The sequence below is a fragment of the Manihot esculenta genome, chromosome 8, assembly GCF_001659605.2.
Source record: "Manihot esculenta cultivar AM560-2 chromosome 8, M.esculenta_v8, whole genome shotgun sequence".
NCBI classification, from domain to species: Eukaryota; Viridiplantae; Streptophyta; class Magnoliopsida; order Malpighiales; family Euphorbiaceae; genus Manihot; species Manihot esculenta.
This window is the reverse complement of record NC_035168.2, coordinates 31,280,605-31,295,509: the sequence shown is the minus strand read 5'-3', so window position 1 is coordinate 31,295,509 and position 14,905 is coordinate 31,280,605. Positions and strand designations below refer to the sequence as shown.

General features: G+C 40.9%; 1 protein-coding gene across 1 annotated transcript; it reads right to left on the bottom strand.

Moving 5' to 3' along the window:
• Positions 1–11,135: 11,135 nt before the first annotated feature.
• Positions 11,136–14,611, bottom strand: LOC110621688 (PHD finger protein ALFIN-LIKE 1). Its single transcript, XM_021765967.2, has 5 exons — positions 14,338–14,611; positions 14,220–14,252; positions 13,472–13,694; positions 11,973–12,093; positions 11,136–11,570 (listed from the first exon to the last, which is right to left on the bottom strand). Exons 1-5 carry the CDS (start codon positions 14,426–14,428, stop codon positions 11,316–11,318), a joined length of 723 nt encoding a protein of 240 aa, XP_021621659.1. The 5' UTR covers positions 14,429–14,611; the 3' UTR covers positions 11,136–11,315.
• Between the last annotated feature and the right edge of the window lie 294 nt (positions 14,612–14,905).

The window sequence follows — 14,905 nt, the reverse complement described above, 5'->3', positions numbered from 1 at the left end:
CCAGGAGCCTTTGACTACGCCCTGGCAATGGTAAGTACAGAGGTGTTATATACACATATACATATATGACAGGAAGACCAGGTGCTTGATTCTACGCCCTGGCACAGAGTTACTGGGACTATGTGGTGACAGGTTTACTCTTGATGTGGTTTATCTGTGTTATGACGCATTCCATGAGATCATGTTTTACTGAGATCTTTTACTGTTCTACTCACTGGGCTATAGAGCTCATCCCACTCCCTTAACCCCAGTTTTGCAGGTTCAGTGTACAGTGTACAGGGACAGTCCAGCAGAGGACGGAAAGAGTAAAGAGATTTGTAATAGCCTAGAGTGGACATGTAATAGTAAAGAAATGTACTAATTGTGTGCCTAAAGTTAGACATGTGCTTGACCTAGTATTGTATGTTGTGTACATGATCTGGATATGTATATATGTTTTTCTGTATGTGAAAAACCAGGCTTAACAGGTATGAGTTAACCCATCTAGAGCAAGCTCTAGTCAGGGGTACAGAGTACAGAGTACAGAGTACAGAGTACAGAGATAGTGCATGCACAGGTTAAGCCTTGGTTCAGCAAAAAGTTTTTATTTTCACAGAAAATGTATGATCATGTATGAGGTTTACAGGTACACAGAGAGTATAGCAGGCTTGCTACGGGTTCTGGAGGCCTTAAGCCGACCTGAATCCTAGCGCCGGTGACGGTCCATTTTGGGGTCGTTACAGATTGGTATCAGAGCCCTAGGTTCACATGATCGAACCTATAGAGACAGTGTTGGGCTCAGACAGGGTAGAAGTGGTCAAGCACAATAGGAAATCATGTCCACTAGGATAGGGTCTTGCGTCCTATCTGTGAGATGCCATGAGTTATGCATGTGCCTTATTGTTATGTGTTGTTATGTGCTAAAGTGCTATGTTATGTGTTGTTTTCCAGAGAGTAAAGATGCGAGGAACTCGTCGATCAGCTCGATTGACTGGAGTCCCACCAGAGAATGAGAGACCAACTGCTCGTCCTCCTGCATTGCCGAGGGCAAGGTCTCAGAGATCTAGCAGGGAAGGTATGTCTATAGACCCGAGGAGGTCTGTCGACGAGAGCAGAAGAGGAACAGTTAGGGGAGAAAGATCAGAGGAAAGGAGGGAAGCTATGGAGATTGAGCAGTCTAGAGATGACAGCATGGGTATAGGCAGTTTTGAGGAAGGTATGGGAGAGTCGCAGGGAGGTGTTCAGACCTCAGGTTTTGGCTATCCAGAGTATCCGATGGGAGGTATGTCGGAGTACTCTAGTTTTGTGCCATATCCTTCTTACATGCCATATATGCCTTATCCTCCGTACTATCCACCATATCCTATGTATCCATCTTCCCCTACCCATCCAAGTGCAGCACACCCAGAGCCAAATGAACCAGTAGCCCCTGTTGTTGACAGACATCAACCTAGCTCATCTGGCGGTAAGGTGCAAATGACAAAGTATTTGAAATTGGATGCTCCTAAATACAACACGGGAGATGATCCATTTGATTACCTCAGAGCAGTTAGGATGATAACTAGTGAATTGGGCGCAGATGATAGGAGAGCCATTGAGATGGCAGGTTTCACATTGAAATGCAAGAAAGCCAGAGAATGGTTTAAGAATTATGTGGAACCCAGAATGGACAGCATGTCATGGGGAGAGTTCGCCAATGCGTTTGCAGGGTGGGCTTTTCCTGACAGTTCTCGGGAGATGAAAGTAATAGAGTTCGAATAGTTGAGACAGACAGATGAGATGAGTGTTGATGAATTCACAGATAAGTTCCTGGATTTGCTTCAGTATGTGGGTCAAGCCTATGATACTGATCAGAAGAAGGCAAGGAGATATACTATGAGATTGCATCCCGGGTATGCTTCCTTGATTCTTCCAGCAGAAAAGGAGAGTTTCCACACCATAGTGGACGCAGCCAGGAAAATGGAAGCTAGTGCCAATATTCAGAAACAATCAAAGGCACAGGCTTCGGGTTCTAAGGCCCCCAGTGCAGGCACGTCTGGCAGCAAGAGATGGGACAGAGCAAAAGGAACAAAGAGTAAGTTCTGGAATAAAGTCAAGTCAGGTCTGGGAATAGGTAGTGGCTCAAGCTCTGGCACAGCTCCAGTCTGCAGAAGATGCGGAAGACCACATGTAGGGACTTGTCGGATGGGATCTACTGCGTGTTTTAGATGTGGACAGGAAGGGCATATTGCTCGGGATTGTCCTCAGGTGACTTTTGCACCATCCCAGCAGATGAGTTCAGGCAGTGTGGTACAGCCAGTTGTACGGCCAGCAGCTCCAGTCATGCCTCAGAGTAGTGGCAGAGGTAGAGGGAGAGGGGCAGCCTCTACTTCAGCAGCAGGTTCCCGAGGTGGAAATCCGGTAGCCCCAGCACGGATTTTCACAGTGACACAGGAGGAGGCTAACATGTCGAACACAGTGGTGTCAGGTAATCTCATCATTGGGTGTTCAGATGTGTATGCTTTGATGGACCCCGGTGCTTCTCATTCCTTTATTGCTTCGCGAGCCATAGAGAGATTGGGTTTGATCAGTTCTGAGTTAGAGTATCCTCTCTGGGTCAGTGGACCTAAATGTGACCCATCAGTGGCAGTGTCAGTCTGTCGTTTCAGTCCAGTGTTTATAGAGGGTAGATACCTTCCAGCTGACCTTGTGGTTCTAGACTTGACAGATTTTGATGTCATTCTAGGGATGGATTGGTTATCTACATATAGTGCTACTTTGGACTGTAGAGAGAAGCTAGTGAGTCTCAGAGACCAGGATGGGTCAGAGTGTGTCTTCAGAGGAGACAGGAGAGGTACACCCGAGGTATGATTTCAGCCCTTCAGGCTCGTCGTTTGCTTAGGCGGGGTTGTCAGGGGTTTCTAGCTCATGTGAGAGAGCTAGACAGTCAGGTGAGGGAACCAGCCGCCGTACCAGTAGTCCGAGAGTTTCTCGATGTGTTCCCAGACGATTTACCAGGACTCCCACCTGATAGGGAGATAGGGTTTGAAATTGAATTGCTGCCAGGTACCAGACCTATCTCTATTCCTCCCTACAGGATGGCACCAGCAGAATTAAAAGAGTTGAAAGAACAGTTGCAGGACTTGGTAGATAAGGGTTTCATCCGCCCTAGTACCTCACCTTGGGGTGCTCCAGTGCTCTTTGTCAGAAAGAAGGATGGATCCCTCAGACTTTGTATCGACTACAGACAGTTGAACAAGGTCACTATCAAGAATAGATATCCGCTACCTCGGATTGATGATCTCTTTGACCAGCTAGCTGGAGCAGGTTGTTTCTCGAAAATAGATCTGAGATCCGGGTATCATCAGTTGAGAGTCAGAGAGGCAGATGTGCCTACGACAGCTTTCAGGACCAGATATGGGCATTATGAGTTCTTAGTGATGCCGTTCGGGTTGACTAACGCCCCTGCAACATTAATGGATCTCATGAACAGAGTTTTCAGTGAGTTTCTGGATCACTTTGTCATTGTGTTCATCGATGATATTTTAGTGTATTCCAGAGATGCAGAGGAGCATGCCCAGCATCTGAGGATAGTTCTGCAGACACTGAGAGAGCATGGTTTATATGCCAAGTTCTCGAAGTGTGAGTTTTGGTTGAGGAGCATTTCCTTCTTGGGACATGTGGTATCAGCAGAGGGTATTGAGGTAGATCCCAAGAAGATAGAAGCTGTAGCTAACTGGCCCAGACCCACTACAGTGACTGAGATTAAAAGCTTTTTGGGACTGGCAGGTTACTACAGGAGGTTCGTTCAGAACTTCTCAAAGATAGCGGCTCCTATGACCAAACTAACTCAGAAAAACTAGAAGTTTGTCTGGTCAGACCAGTGTGAAGAGAGCTTTGAGGAGCTCAAGCGGAGATTGACAACAGCACCAGTGCTAGCTCTGCCTGTGAGTAATGAGGATTTCACAGTGTTCTGTGATGCATCTCGAGTAGGATTGGGCTGTGTTTTGATGCAGAATGATAGGGTGATAGCTTATGCTTCTAGACAGTTGAAGAAGCACGAGTTGAATTACCCCACCCATGACCTAGAGATGGCAGCAGTTATCTTTGCACTTAAGATGTGGCGGCATTACCTCTACGGGGTGAAATGCGAGATCTTCACTGATCACAAGAGTTTACAGTACATCTTGAGTCAGAGAGAGCTAAACTTGCGGCAGAGAAGATGGGTAGAATTGCTCAGTGATTATGATTGTAAGATCCAGTATCATCCGGGTAAGGCGAATGTTGTGGCAGACGCCCTAAGCCGGAAGTCACTAGGCAGTTTATCCCATATAGCAGCAGAGCGGAGACCAGTTGTGATGGAGCTGTACAAGCTCTTAGAAGAGGGGTTACATTTAGAGTTGTCTGGTACAGGTGCGTTGATAGCACAGATGAGAGTGACACCTGTGTTTCTGGAGCAGATAGCTCATAGACAGCACGAGGACCCTGAGTTGATGAAAATTGCCAGGACTGTTCAGTCAGGCAACAGTGCAGAGTTTCGTTTTGACAGCAAAGGGATCCTCCGTTATGGGAGTCGACTTTGTGTACCAGATGGGAGCAATGTGAAGGAAGACATTATGAGGGAAGCTCATAATGCGCGGTATAGTGTTCACCCAGGAGCCACCAAGATGTACCAGAATCTCAAAAGGGTCTATTGGTGGCCAGCCATGAAGAAAGAAGTGGCGCAGTTTGTGACAGCTTGTGAGGTTTGCCAAAGGGTGAAACTAGAGCATTAGAAACCAGCTGGAATGCTTAACCCATTGCCGATTCCAGAGTGGAAATGGGAAAACATAGCCATGGATTTTGTAGTGGGTTTACCAGCAGCGTCCAACAGGATAGACTCTATATGGGTAATTGTGGACAGACTCACAAAAGCTGCTCATTTTCTTCCAGTTCGGAGTACCTATTCTGTGGATAAGTTGGCACAGGTATATCTGGATGAGATAGTGAGATTACATGGTGTTCCAGTGTCGATAGTTTCAGATAGAGGACCTCAGTTTACCTCTAGATTTTGGCGAAGTCTGCAGAGTGCGATGGGCACGAGATTAGAGTTTAGCACTGCTTTCCACCCACAGACTGATGGACAGTCAGAGAGGACCATCCAGACCATAGAGGATATGCTTCGACTGTGTGTGTTAGACTTTGGCGGTTCTTGGAGGCAGCATCTACCTTTGGTGGAGTTTGCCTACAATAACAGTCATCATGCTAGCATTGGGATGGCTCCTTATGAAGCGTTGTATGGGAGGAAGTGCAGATCCCCTGTTTGTTGGGAAGAAATAGGAGAGAAGGCTCTTGCAGGGCCAGAGTTAGTAGAGATTACTAGTCGAGTAGTGCCCGTGATCAAAGATAGAATCAGAACAGCGCAGAGCAGACAGAAAAGTTATGCAGACGTTCGCAGAAAACAGTTAGAGTTTCAGGAGGGTATTTGGGTATTGCTAAAAGTATCTCCAATGAAAGGAGTGGTTTGTTTTGGGAAGAAGGGTAAGTTAGCTCCACGGTACATTGGACCCTTTGAGATCTTGCAGAGGATCGGGAATGTGTCGTATAAGCTGGCTTTACCTGCTTCTATGGCGAGAATTCACCCGGTTTTTCATGTTTCTATGCTACGACAGTTTGTGTCAGATCCGAATCAGGTTCTGAGTGAGCCTGAGGTGGAGATTCATACAGATCTCACCTATATAGAGCAGCCAGTGCGGATTCTGGACACGCAGATCAGACAACTAAGAAACAAGGGGATTCCGATGGTGAAAGTTCTATGGAACCACCATAACCTAGAAGAGTGCACCTGGGAGACGCGAGAGTCGATACTTCAGCAGTATCCATATTTGTTTTGAGGTTAGTTTCCTCCGTTTCATGTGTTATTTGTTTTAGAATCATTCGAGGACGAATGTTTTTTTAAGGGGGGGAGAATGTAATACCCGGATAGAATCCGGCACCGGAATTCCTGTCGTCCGGTGGAATCCGGGGTGTCGGAATTCTATAAGAGGGTAGGATTTATGTTTTCCTCCAGTGTTATGCTATATGTGACGGGTTTTAGGTGATTTGGGTTGAGGTTGGAAGAGAAAAGTCTATGGAGACTTTTGCCAAGTTCGGCCGCCGAAGGTAAGTTCGGCCGCCGAAAGTGCCCAATGTTCGGCTTCCGCAGTTCAGGTTCGGCCCCCGAATGTTGCATGGTTTTGCATGCGATTCGGCAGCCGAAGCTGAATTGCTCAGCCAGCTCTTGTGTCTTTCTTAGTCAGCATGTGGACAGGTGTTAGTCCCACACCCTGTCCAGAAGTTTGGCTATGTCTCTCATATGTTACAGCTCCTGCAGAGTTGTTTTTTTGTGTTGGTTTGTTAGTTTTCAAAACATGTTGAAGGTTTGAAGCAAAAAACCTAGATTTTGAGAGTTGGGGAGTTTGAAGAAAGTTGGTTCGTTTCCCTTTGTTCAGGGTGTTTATCTTCTTATTACAGGAGGTAAGTGATGCTTTTGACCCTGTTTCTATGTTTTCTGAAGGTTTTAAGGGAGTTATGGAGTGAGATGCATGATTAGGTGATAAATGGTGGTTTTGATGATTTATGCATGTATACATGTTTCTGTGTTATGGTTGATGTGTTTTGTTGGGGTTTTTAGATAGTTTTGGACCCCTTTGGACATATACATGAGTATATGTGTGTTGAGGAGTTGAGTGTGCATGGTTTGGGAGCTGGAAGGGATGGAGGAGCTTGTTTGCCGTCGGGGTTGAGTTCAGGATGAACTCAGGTTCGGCAGCCGAAGGTTCATTCGGCCGCCGAACCTCTTGCATGGTGGCTTAGGCTGCCACAGCTTGCCCCCGTGAGTTTTGCATGTTCGGCTCTGCTTGGGGGATTCGGCCGCCGAAGATGCCGCCGAAGGGTAGAGACTTTCGTCTCTGGAATGCCTTTTGACCCCCGAAACTTGCCCCCGAAAGGGTTCGGCCGCCGAAGCTTGCGATTCGGCCGCCGAAGGTGCTTGAGTTTCGTCTCTGGAGAGGACTTTCGGCCGCCGAACCTGCCGCCGAAAGTGTTCTGTCCAGTCTTCTTTTGCAGGCTTTGCATGGATAGTTGAGTGAGGTTAAGGGGATTCTTGAGGAGTTTAATAGAGTGAGTTTCATAAGCTAGTTTGGTCCCTCATTTGAGTTTATCTGTACCTATACAGACCAGAGGAACCAGAGAGAGCAGCAGTGAGTTCTGCTCCAGAGTTTTACAGAGCCTGCAGAGTCAGTCAGTCCAGATAGCCAGAGGTGAGTGGAACTAAACTTAACTCTTTTAATTGACTAATGGAATGTTTTAGCATATCTCATGCATCATGATTATGCCATAGGTTGATTGCATTAGTATCCACGAATATGTTGCATTGCATAGTTATTTGGTTATGTGGGTAAATGCTGAATGATCCAATAGTCTCAGACAAGAAGTCCAGGAGCCTTTGACTACGCCCTGGCAGGTATAGTAAAGACCAGGAGCCTTTAACTACGCCCTGGCAGGTATAGTAAAGTCCAGGAGCCTTTGACTACGCCCTGGCAATGGTAAGTACAGAGGTGTTATATACACATATACATATATGACAGGAAGACCAGGTGCTCGATTCTACGCCCTGGCACAGAGTTACTGGGACTATGTGGTGACAGGTTTACTCTTGATGTGGTTTATCTGTGTTATGACGCATTCCATGAGATCATGTTTTACTGAGATCTTTTACTGTTCTACTCACTGGGCTATAGAGCTCATCCCACTCCCTTAACCCCAGTTTTGCAGGTTCAGTGTACAGTGTACAGGGACAGTCCAGCAGAGGACGGAAAGAGTAAAGAGATTTGTAATAGCCTAGAGTGGACATGTAATAGTAAAGAAATGTACTAATTGTGTGCCTAAAGTTAGACATGTGCTTGACCTAGTATTGTATGTTGTGTACATGATCTGGATATGTATATATGTTTTTCTGTATGTGAAAAACCAGGCTTAACAGGTATGAGTTAACCCATCTAGAGCAAGCTCTAGTCAGGGGTACAGAGTACAGAGATAGTGCATGCACAGGTTAAGCCTTGGTTCAGCAAAAAGTTTTTATTTTCACAGAAAATGTATGATCATGTATGAGGTTTACAGGTACACAGAGAGTATAGCAGGCTTGCTACGGGTTCTGGCGGCCTTAAGCCGACCTGAATCCTAGCGCCGGTGACGGTCCATTTTGGGGTCGTTACAATACCAGCTTCCAATCGATGCCTGTCCGAGCTTCGTCTGATTCATCTTTGGACTCAGCCTTTCCTTTAGGCTGCATTTTGACTGCTTTTGTCCAAGCCCTCGGTGTATCTACAGAGGCTTCCTCCCTTCTCCCAAGAGCCATGTTTGATACCTCCTCCCGTGCCTTATACTGCCTGAGAGTAGCCTACAACCTTTGGATATATTGGAGTATTTGTTCGTTATTTAAATTATTGAGGTCTACTTTATTAACCATAGGGGGCGTGTTTTGTCTATTGTCAGGGGCAGAAGAAGCGATGACACCTTCATTAGTAGAATATTAGCAGCAGCTTACGAACTACCAACTATTTTGAAAGTGAGGGGAGAGAGAGATATTTCTCTTCGAGAGAAAGAGTAGGAAACCGAATGTAATCTAAATGAATAGAGAGGACATAATGGATTTTCTGACAACGAAACCAAATGATGTTGCAGAGATTAGATTGATGACATGGCCAAAATGAAGTTACGTTGTGATTGGCTAGACTTGCAAAGAAGTAAATGTGAGGTGGTGGGTATCTACGGCAGCTACTCGACGTTCAAGTCAGTATATTGAAGAAGAGAGTGAATGCAATGAATTGCTTAGAGTTTTGTATAAGAGAATAGCATATTTTTATCTCTATAATTCTTCTCTTTTTATACTATAAGAAAATGGAAATAAATAGAGTATTTCCCGATTATCCGATGATGATGTGGCCAACTGCTTGATAAGAGATATCATCAGCTAATAGGTTAGTAATCCTGCAATTACAAGCGTGACGAGGATACACTAGACAGTGTCTGATAACAATAACTTCATGCCGAGACTCACCCTGTTGAGAGCGAGTTTTGATAATGAACCGGGTATCAAGGTATCCAAATCTTCCTTTTCTTTAGACTGGACCACATTTTCGATTTATCATATTCTTACCACGATAGCCTATTTTACAGTGAAAATCAATAACTTACTTTAGACTGTTGTTATTTAGCATCTTTAATCTAACTCAATTTATCATTTTAATTAGTTCAAGTTAACTAGATTGTTGTTAAATTCAAGGAGAGTGTAAGAATATTATATATTAATTCATTTTTGCGTCAGGTTTATTAAGTGGTTAAGTTATTCTACTGTTTACAAATCCAAATGATTACTTCAAGTCAATACTGCATCCAACCTTTTATATATTACTCTTTCATCTTTCATTTATTTATTTTATTTTATTATAGGACAAGAATTTTCAACACACCTGCAGTGTGACTATGAGGTTGTCACTTAATAATTAATAATAATTCAATGTGAGCCCAATTATAGTCTCATGGATCGATGAAATTCGCTACCGTTATGAGCTTCGATACTATATCAAATTCAAAAAAAAAAAAGAAATCGAGAATATTAGATATTAATTTATTTTGTAAAATATATTTTATAAAAGCGATTTTACATATCAAAAATATTAGTTAAGTTAATATTGAAAGTCAGTCATTTATATATTATCCTTTCACATTCCATTTACTAGATAGTGTAACTGACTCATACTGATATTATGAAATAATCTACTAAGGTTAAGAAAGACTTGCGAGAAAAATGAGGTCGGATTCCCTTTCAAGTAGAAACAAAGTAGGATTTGCCTTCTTTGGAGCTACCAGTTGTAAATTGATATTAGGAGAACATAATTAAATATAAAGTGTAACAAAAAAAATAAAATAAATAGTATTTTAGTTAAAATAGTAGAACGAAAATTAAATTTTAAATATAAAGTGTAACAAAAATAAAATAAAATAAATATAAAGTGATAAATTTCATGAGTGCAAAACCATCCTTAGTGTTAATAAGAAATTTCTATTGAATGAATGTAAAAGTATTCAGTGCGGGTAAGAAATTTCCATCTAGCGATAGCATACAACATCTAATCCCTAAGGTTTAATGTAATAAACTCGCTACAGAGAAACATGTAACTATAGGGCTGCCATCTATTGCACTGTAAATCATGCACGAGCTAGCCATGCAAATCAAAGGAGGCTATTTATTGTGTGCATCATCCAGACGGTATCTGGGTCACCGAGCTGATTGACGGCCTTTCGAACCGATCATGTAGTTCTTGCTTTCAACACGAGCTCTTTGCCAGAGCCATATGTTGGACTCGAACCCACTATCGTAATCAACTGATCACTAGCAATGTCCAAGACGAGGAAGGAGGTTCACATGGACAAGGGTGACCAACACAAACACAGGTGCACGCAAGAGAAGATTATTGTGATAATGAGAAGAACTAAGGTATGTCTGGTAGGAACAGATGATGTCTCTCATTGTCAGAAAAAAAAAAGTATTTATTCAGGAAATTCAAACTCGGAACGTTGGCCTCTTTTGGTGTAGGGATTCAATGTTGGTGCTTAAATGCTTCCAGAAATTCTACAGTTCATTCATAACTGTTCGTGTTCAATCTTCTCGCATGCATTGAGCTATGTTTATCGACATATGGAATACAAAATCATCACCAGAACTGTAATAAAGAACCAGTTTTTAAAATTGTAATAAAATAAAAATCCTAGGTTTCTTGGGCCGGGATATGTTTTTAAGATTGGATTGTATCCTGGAAATTGTGACCGACTGACCATAGCACCAATTCACTTTGGCGCCCAAGAGTCAAGACTCTTCAAATGCATTTTGCTTTTACAATATCAAGTTAATTCAAACAAATTATCCAGACCAACACCAACAAAATATCAAGTAATCGGCTATTTAACTCATTAATTTAATGGCTGGTTATCTCTGTGGTATGTTCATTCTTTGTCATTATGAACTCTTTTGTGATAATATAACAAAACCAAGCATCGCTACTTGGTCATTCATATTTAGTTGCGGCCCAGGTAACAAGGTTATGCTAATCATGCAATTTTCTAGCTAAATGAATCAACATAGAAAAAAGGGTGAATGGTATCAAATCAGTCATCATAAATTTAAAGATTAGATTACATAAACTGCCAGTTAAGCTCAGGATTAGTGGGGAACAAGGCATACTTTAAACATATGGAGGCATTTGTAATGAACAAAGTATTTTACAACATATATAAGGTAATAATACTAATGCCTACTTCTGTTTGCAGCTGGAACATTACTGTCTGTTCCTCTTAAGGCTGCAAGATGGGCACTTGTATTGCTTGATACTTTCAGCCTTAGCAGGTGTTATCTTCACGCACTTTCCATGGAACCACTTCTCACAGATGTCACAGCCAATCCAGAATTCATCTGCACTATAACTTCCACCACAACTCCCGCATAGGGTTTCATTATGTTCATCTTCATCAGCCTCATAAACCTCTTCTGTAAGCTGAGGATTGCTCTTCACCACTTGACCATCGCTTGACCTCTACAAAGGGAAGGGATCCAGTCAGTAACTAAGCAACATGTTATTTGTTTTTTTAAGCATCTGCTTTAGTTAACAGAACAGTAAACCATGAAAGTCAAAGACAACAACCAAAAAAAAAAAAAGAAAAATCCATTTCATGCAAGAATATTATTTTATGAAATTAATCGTGCTAATGGCACCCAAATAAACAGATGTTTTCCTTACTATGATGGCACTACATGAATACACACCTAACTCAGTTGCATGCTCATTCAATAATATTGTGGCATTAAAATACTTATCCATATTTTCATGATGGTCATATCTAGCAGAAACATACAGAAATGACATATAAAAGGCTCTTGATCAGGGATGATTCTAATACAAGTGAGTAATTCGGAATTAAGTTATGGCTAATCAAACCTTTACACTGCCTCGTGATTTGTTTCCACTATCTGCACTGGGCTTTTCTTTTACAGGCTTCCTTTCTGTTACAACTTCAAAGACAGTGGGCAGATCATTGATCATGCTAAATAGCCGTTTCCTGTCAATCAAAATTTAATTACTCCAATTTTTTTTCTGAAGAAAACCCACGTATAAAATAAAAACATAATTACCAATAGAATAAAATGCAATTAGAAAATATTTCAATATTCAAGTAATTAAATTTTCGTCCATCAAACATTATTTGATGCAAAAATAGATAGGCAATAACAGTTCATTTACATCATTTGCAGAAGGTTACAATTCAAACATCCAGCTAACCGGCTCAAGGTAGTGTAATGCTCCATGAACCTGACTATCCCAAAACTTTTCATTAAGGTCAATTTTGTGTAGTTTTGTCAAAATTTTATTCGCTTACAGTTAAAGGACTAACTGCAAAAAGAGTGTCCTAACGAACTTTTAACATTACAGGCTCTACAAAGGGTTACATAAGGGTTAGATGTGTGCAATTTTCCCCCTACATTGCATGGAAGTTATTTCCATGGGTTTAGACTTTAGACCAGTGACTTCCAAGTCACAGTAGAGTAACCTTAACATTACATAAGACTTATTTAAGTAGGAGAAATGACTACCATGAGAAGATGGTTAAGAACATTTAAGAGAAGATAAACAACTATGATGGAAACTAAAGTTGGTCCAGCAAGAAAAGAAATTTTACACTAAAGACCCAAAATTTCTTCTAATATGGACAGCAAAACACATGACCTGTTGGCCAAATTTTGTCTTGCTTTCCATTTTGTAAGATTTATACTATAGCTGTTAATAACAGATATAGCAAAACCACAAGAGAGTATTCAATGCTGCCTAGAAAACAAAAACAAAAGTTCCATTTTTCTCCAGTCATATACTGCTTTATGATAAATAATCCTCCATACTAATTGTCTATATAACAAGTTGAATCATAGCAAAACCACAATAAAGTAGTTAATGTTATCTGAAAAACAGAAGCAGGCATTGTATACTTCATCTATTAACTACCAATATATACCCCATGCTTTATGATAAACAGCCTCCATATTAACCATCCATACAACAAGTTGAATGCACTTATAGAGGTAATATTCAATAAGCATAGGATCTGGTTAGCATTATTGTTAGAATCATAGTTTTCTTTTTTTTAAAAAAAAAAAAAAAAAAAAAAAGAGAACATTTTCTTAAATATATTCATTTGAGAGTACTAAAAACTAGAATTGATATGTCTTATCCATAAAACACTAAAATAACAATAATAATACTAAAAGCTTTTCCAAATTGCTTTTCAATAGCATCTAAAATAGTGCTTTTTCTTAATTGCTTTGTTGAATCTGAAACTAATTGCCAAAATGGGGCCATAATGATTCAGCAAATGAGTTGTGGAAGGAAAAATGAAAATCAACGCATCAAGTATTCATTCTGACTAAAAATGTGGTGTAAAGTACCTCTCATTCCGATTAAGACGAGCTCCAAAATAGAATGCCACAGAAATCAACCATGAATCACTATGCACGGCAACCAGCGAAAGCCAGTCTTTTCTGTCCATCCCATCTCTTGCAAAATTGATTCCAAGGGCTGGTTCAGGAAGCTCAGGTGGAACTTCCTCAGCTGGCAAGTTTACTTCCCAGGTTTCATTTGGATGCCCATACAGACACAAATTCTCCTTTTCTAATCCAGTGCAAAAATCAAACTAAACTTAATAGAAGTATGCAAAAGAAGCTAAAACATGAAACAGGTTCCTTTTTATGTCTCAATAACTAGAAGAGAAAACCAGAAAAACTAGAAAGCTTTAATTTTTCACTTCACAAGGTACCAAGTAGCCAAATAACATTCTCTACCTATTCTAAATACTTCGTCTTCACTGTAGAATTTCTTTTAATTTAAAGATTAAAATAGTTAAATTAGAATTTAATTCTAATTTAAATTGTACATAAATCAACAAAAAAATTGGAAACTGAATTTCGGCCATCATTCCTATCCTAAAACAAGTCTAGTGACATCTAATTTAACTTAACACAACACAATAGCAAGTAACCTAGGGGGGAAGTTCAAAGTATTTTCTTACCCTTTTCCTCACAGTTTCTCATGAATCAAACAGATGCTCAAATTGACTCAAAAGAACAAATTAACGAAGCCAAACAACAAATTAAATAAGGAAGAATTCTGATCTAAAAGTATACCATCTAACATTACCTGGATCACAGAGTACATAGAATTGATCCACATCTGAGAGAACACGAATCAGGCGACAGTCAAAATTTATTAAAGAGAAAAAAGAAAAATCAAACACAGAGAGAGATGAAAACCTCACCATTAGTTAAAGCACGAACAACACCAGCTCTTCTAGCACTGAAATCATCGAAGATCTCCTCTACGGTTCGCCGACTGGAGGCCATTTCCATGACCAATTAAAGAGATCGAAAATTGGGAATCAGTTGATAAGGTGAAATTGTATTAAAGGGACATTTTTGAATTGCAGAGAAGGGATCGGTGGACGAGGTACACATGTAAACCTGGAAGGCGAAACAGAGGAAAACAAAGCAGAGCGAGCGTTGTAATATTGACGCTGATGGTGGTAATTTTTGCTAATGGCGCGCCCGTTTTTACTGTTTTAACTTCTCCCTTTGGTTCGCCTTCGGAATTCAACAGATAATCGCTGGAGTGTACATGGCAAAAACATGTTGTACAAGTTTTTGCTTTGCGTCCTCCTTGTTCTCGGTTTCTTTCACTTTGACCCCATATTTTTTTGTTTTTTGTTTTTTTTAAAAGTTCGAGCACCAACAGAAGCAACCTGAAAAAAGTATTAGTTACTATTTGATTAACCAAAATTTAATTCGTATATATAAAATTATTTTTTGTTTAACTATAATAATCTTAGA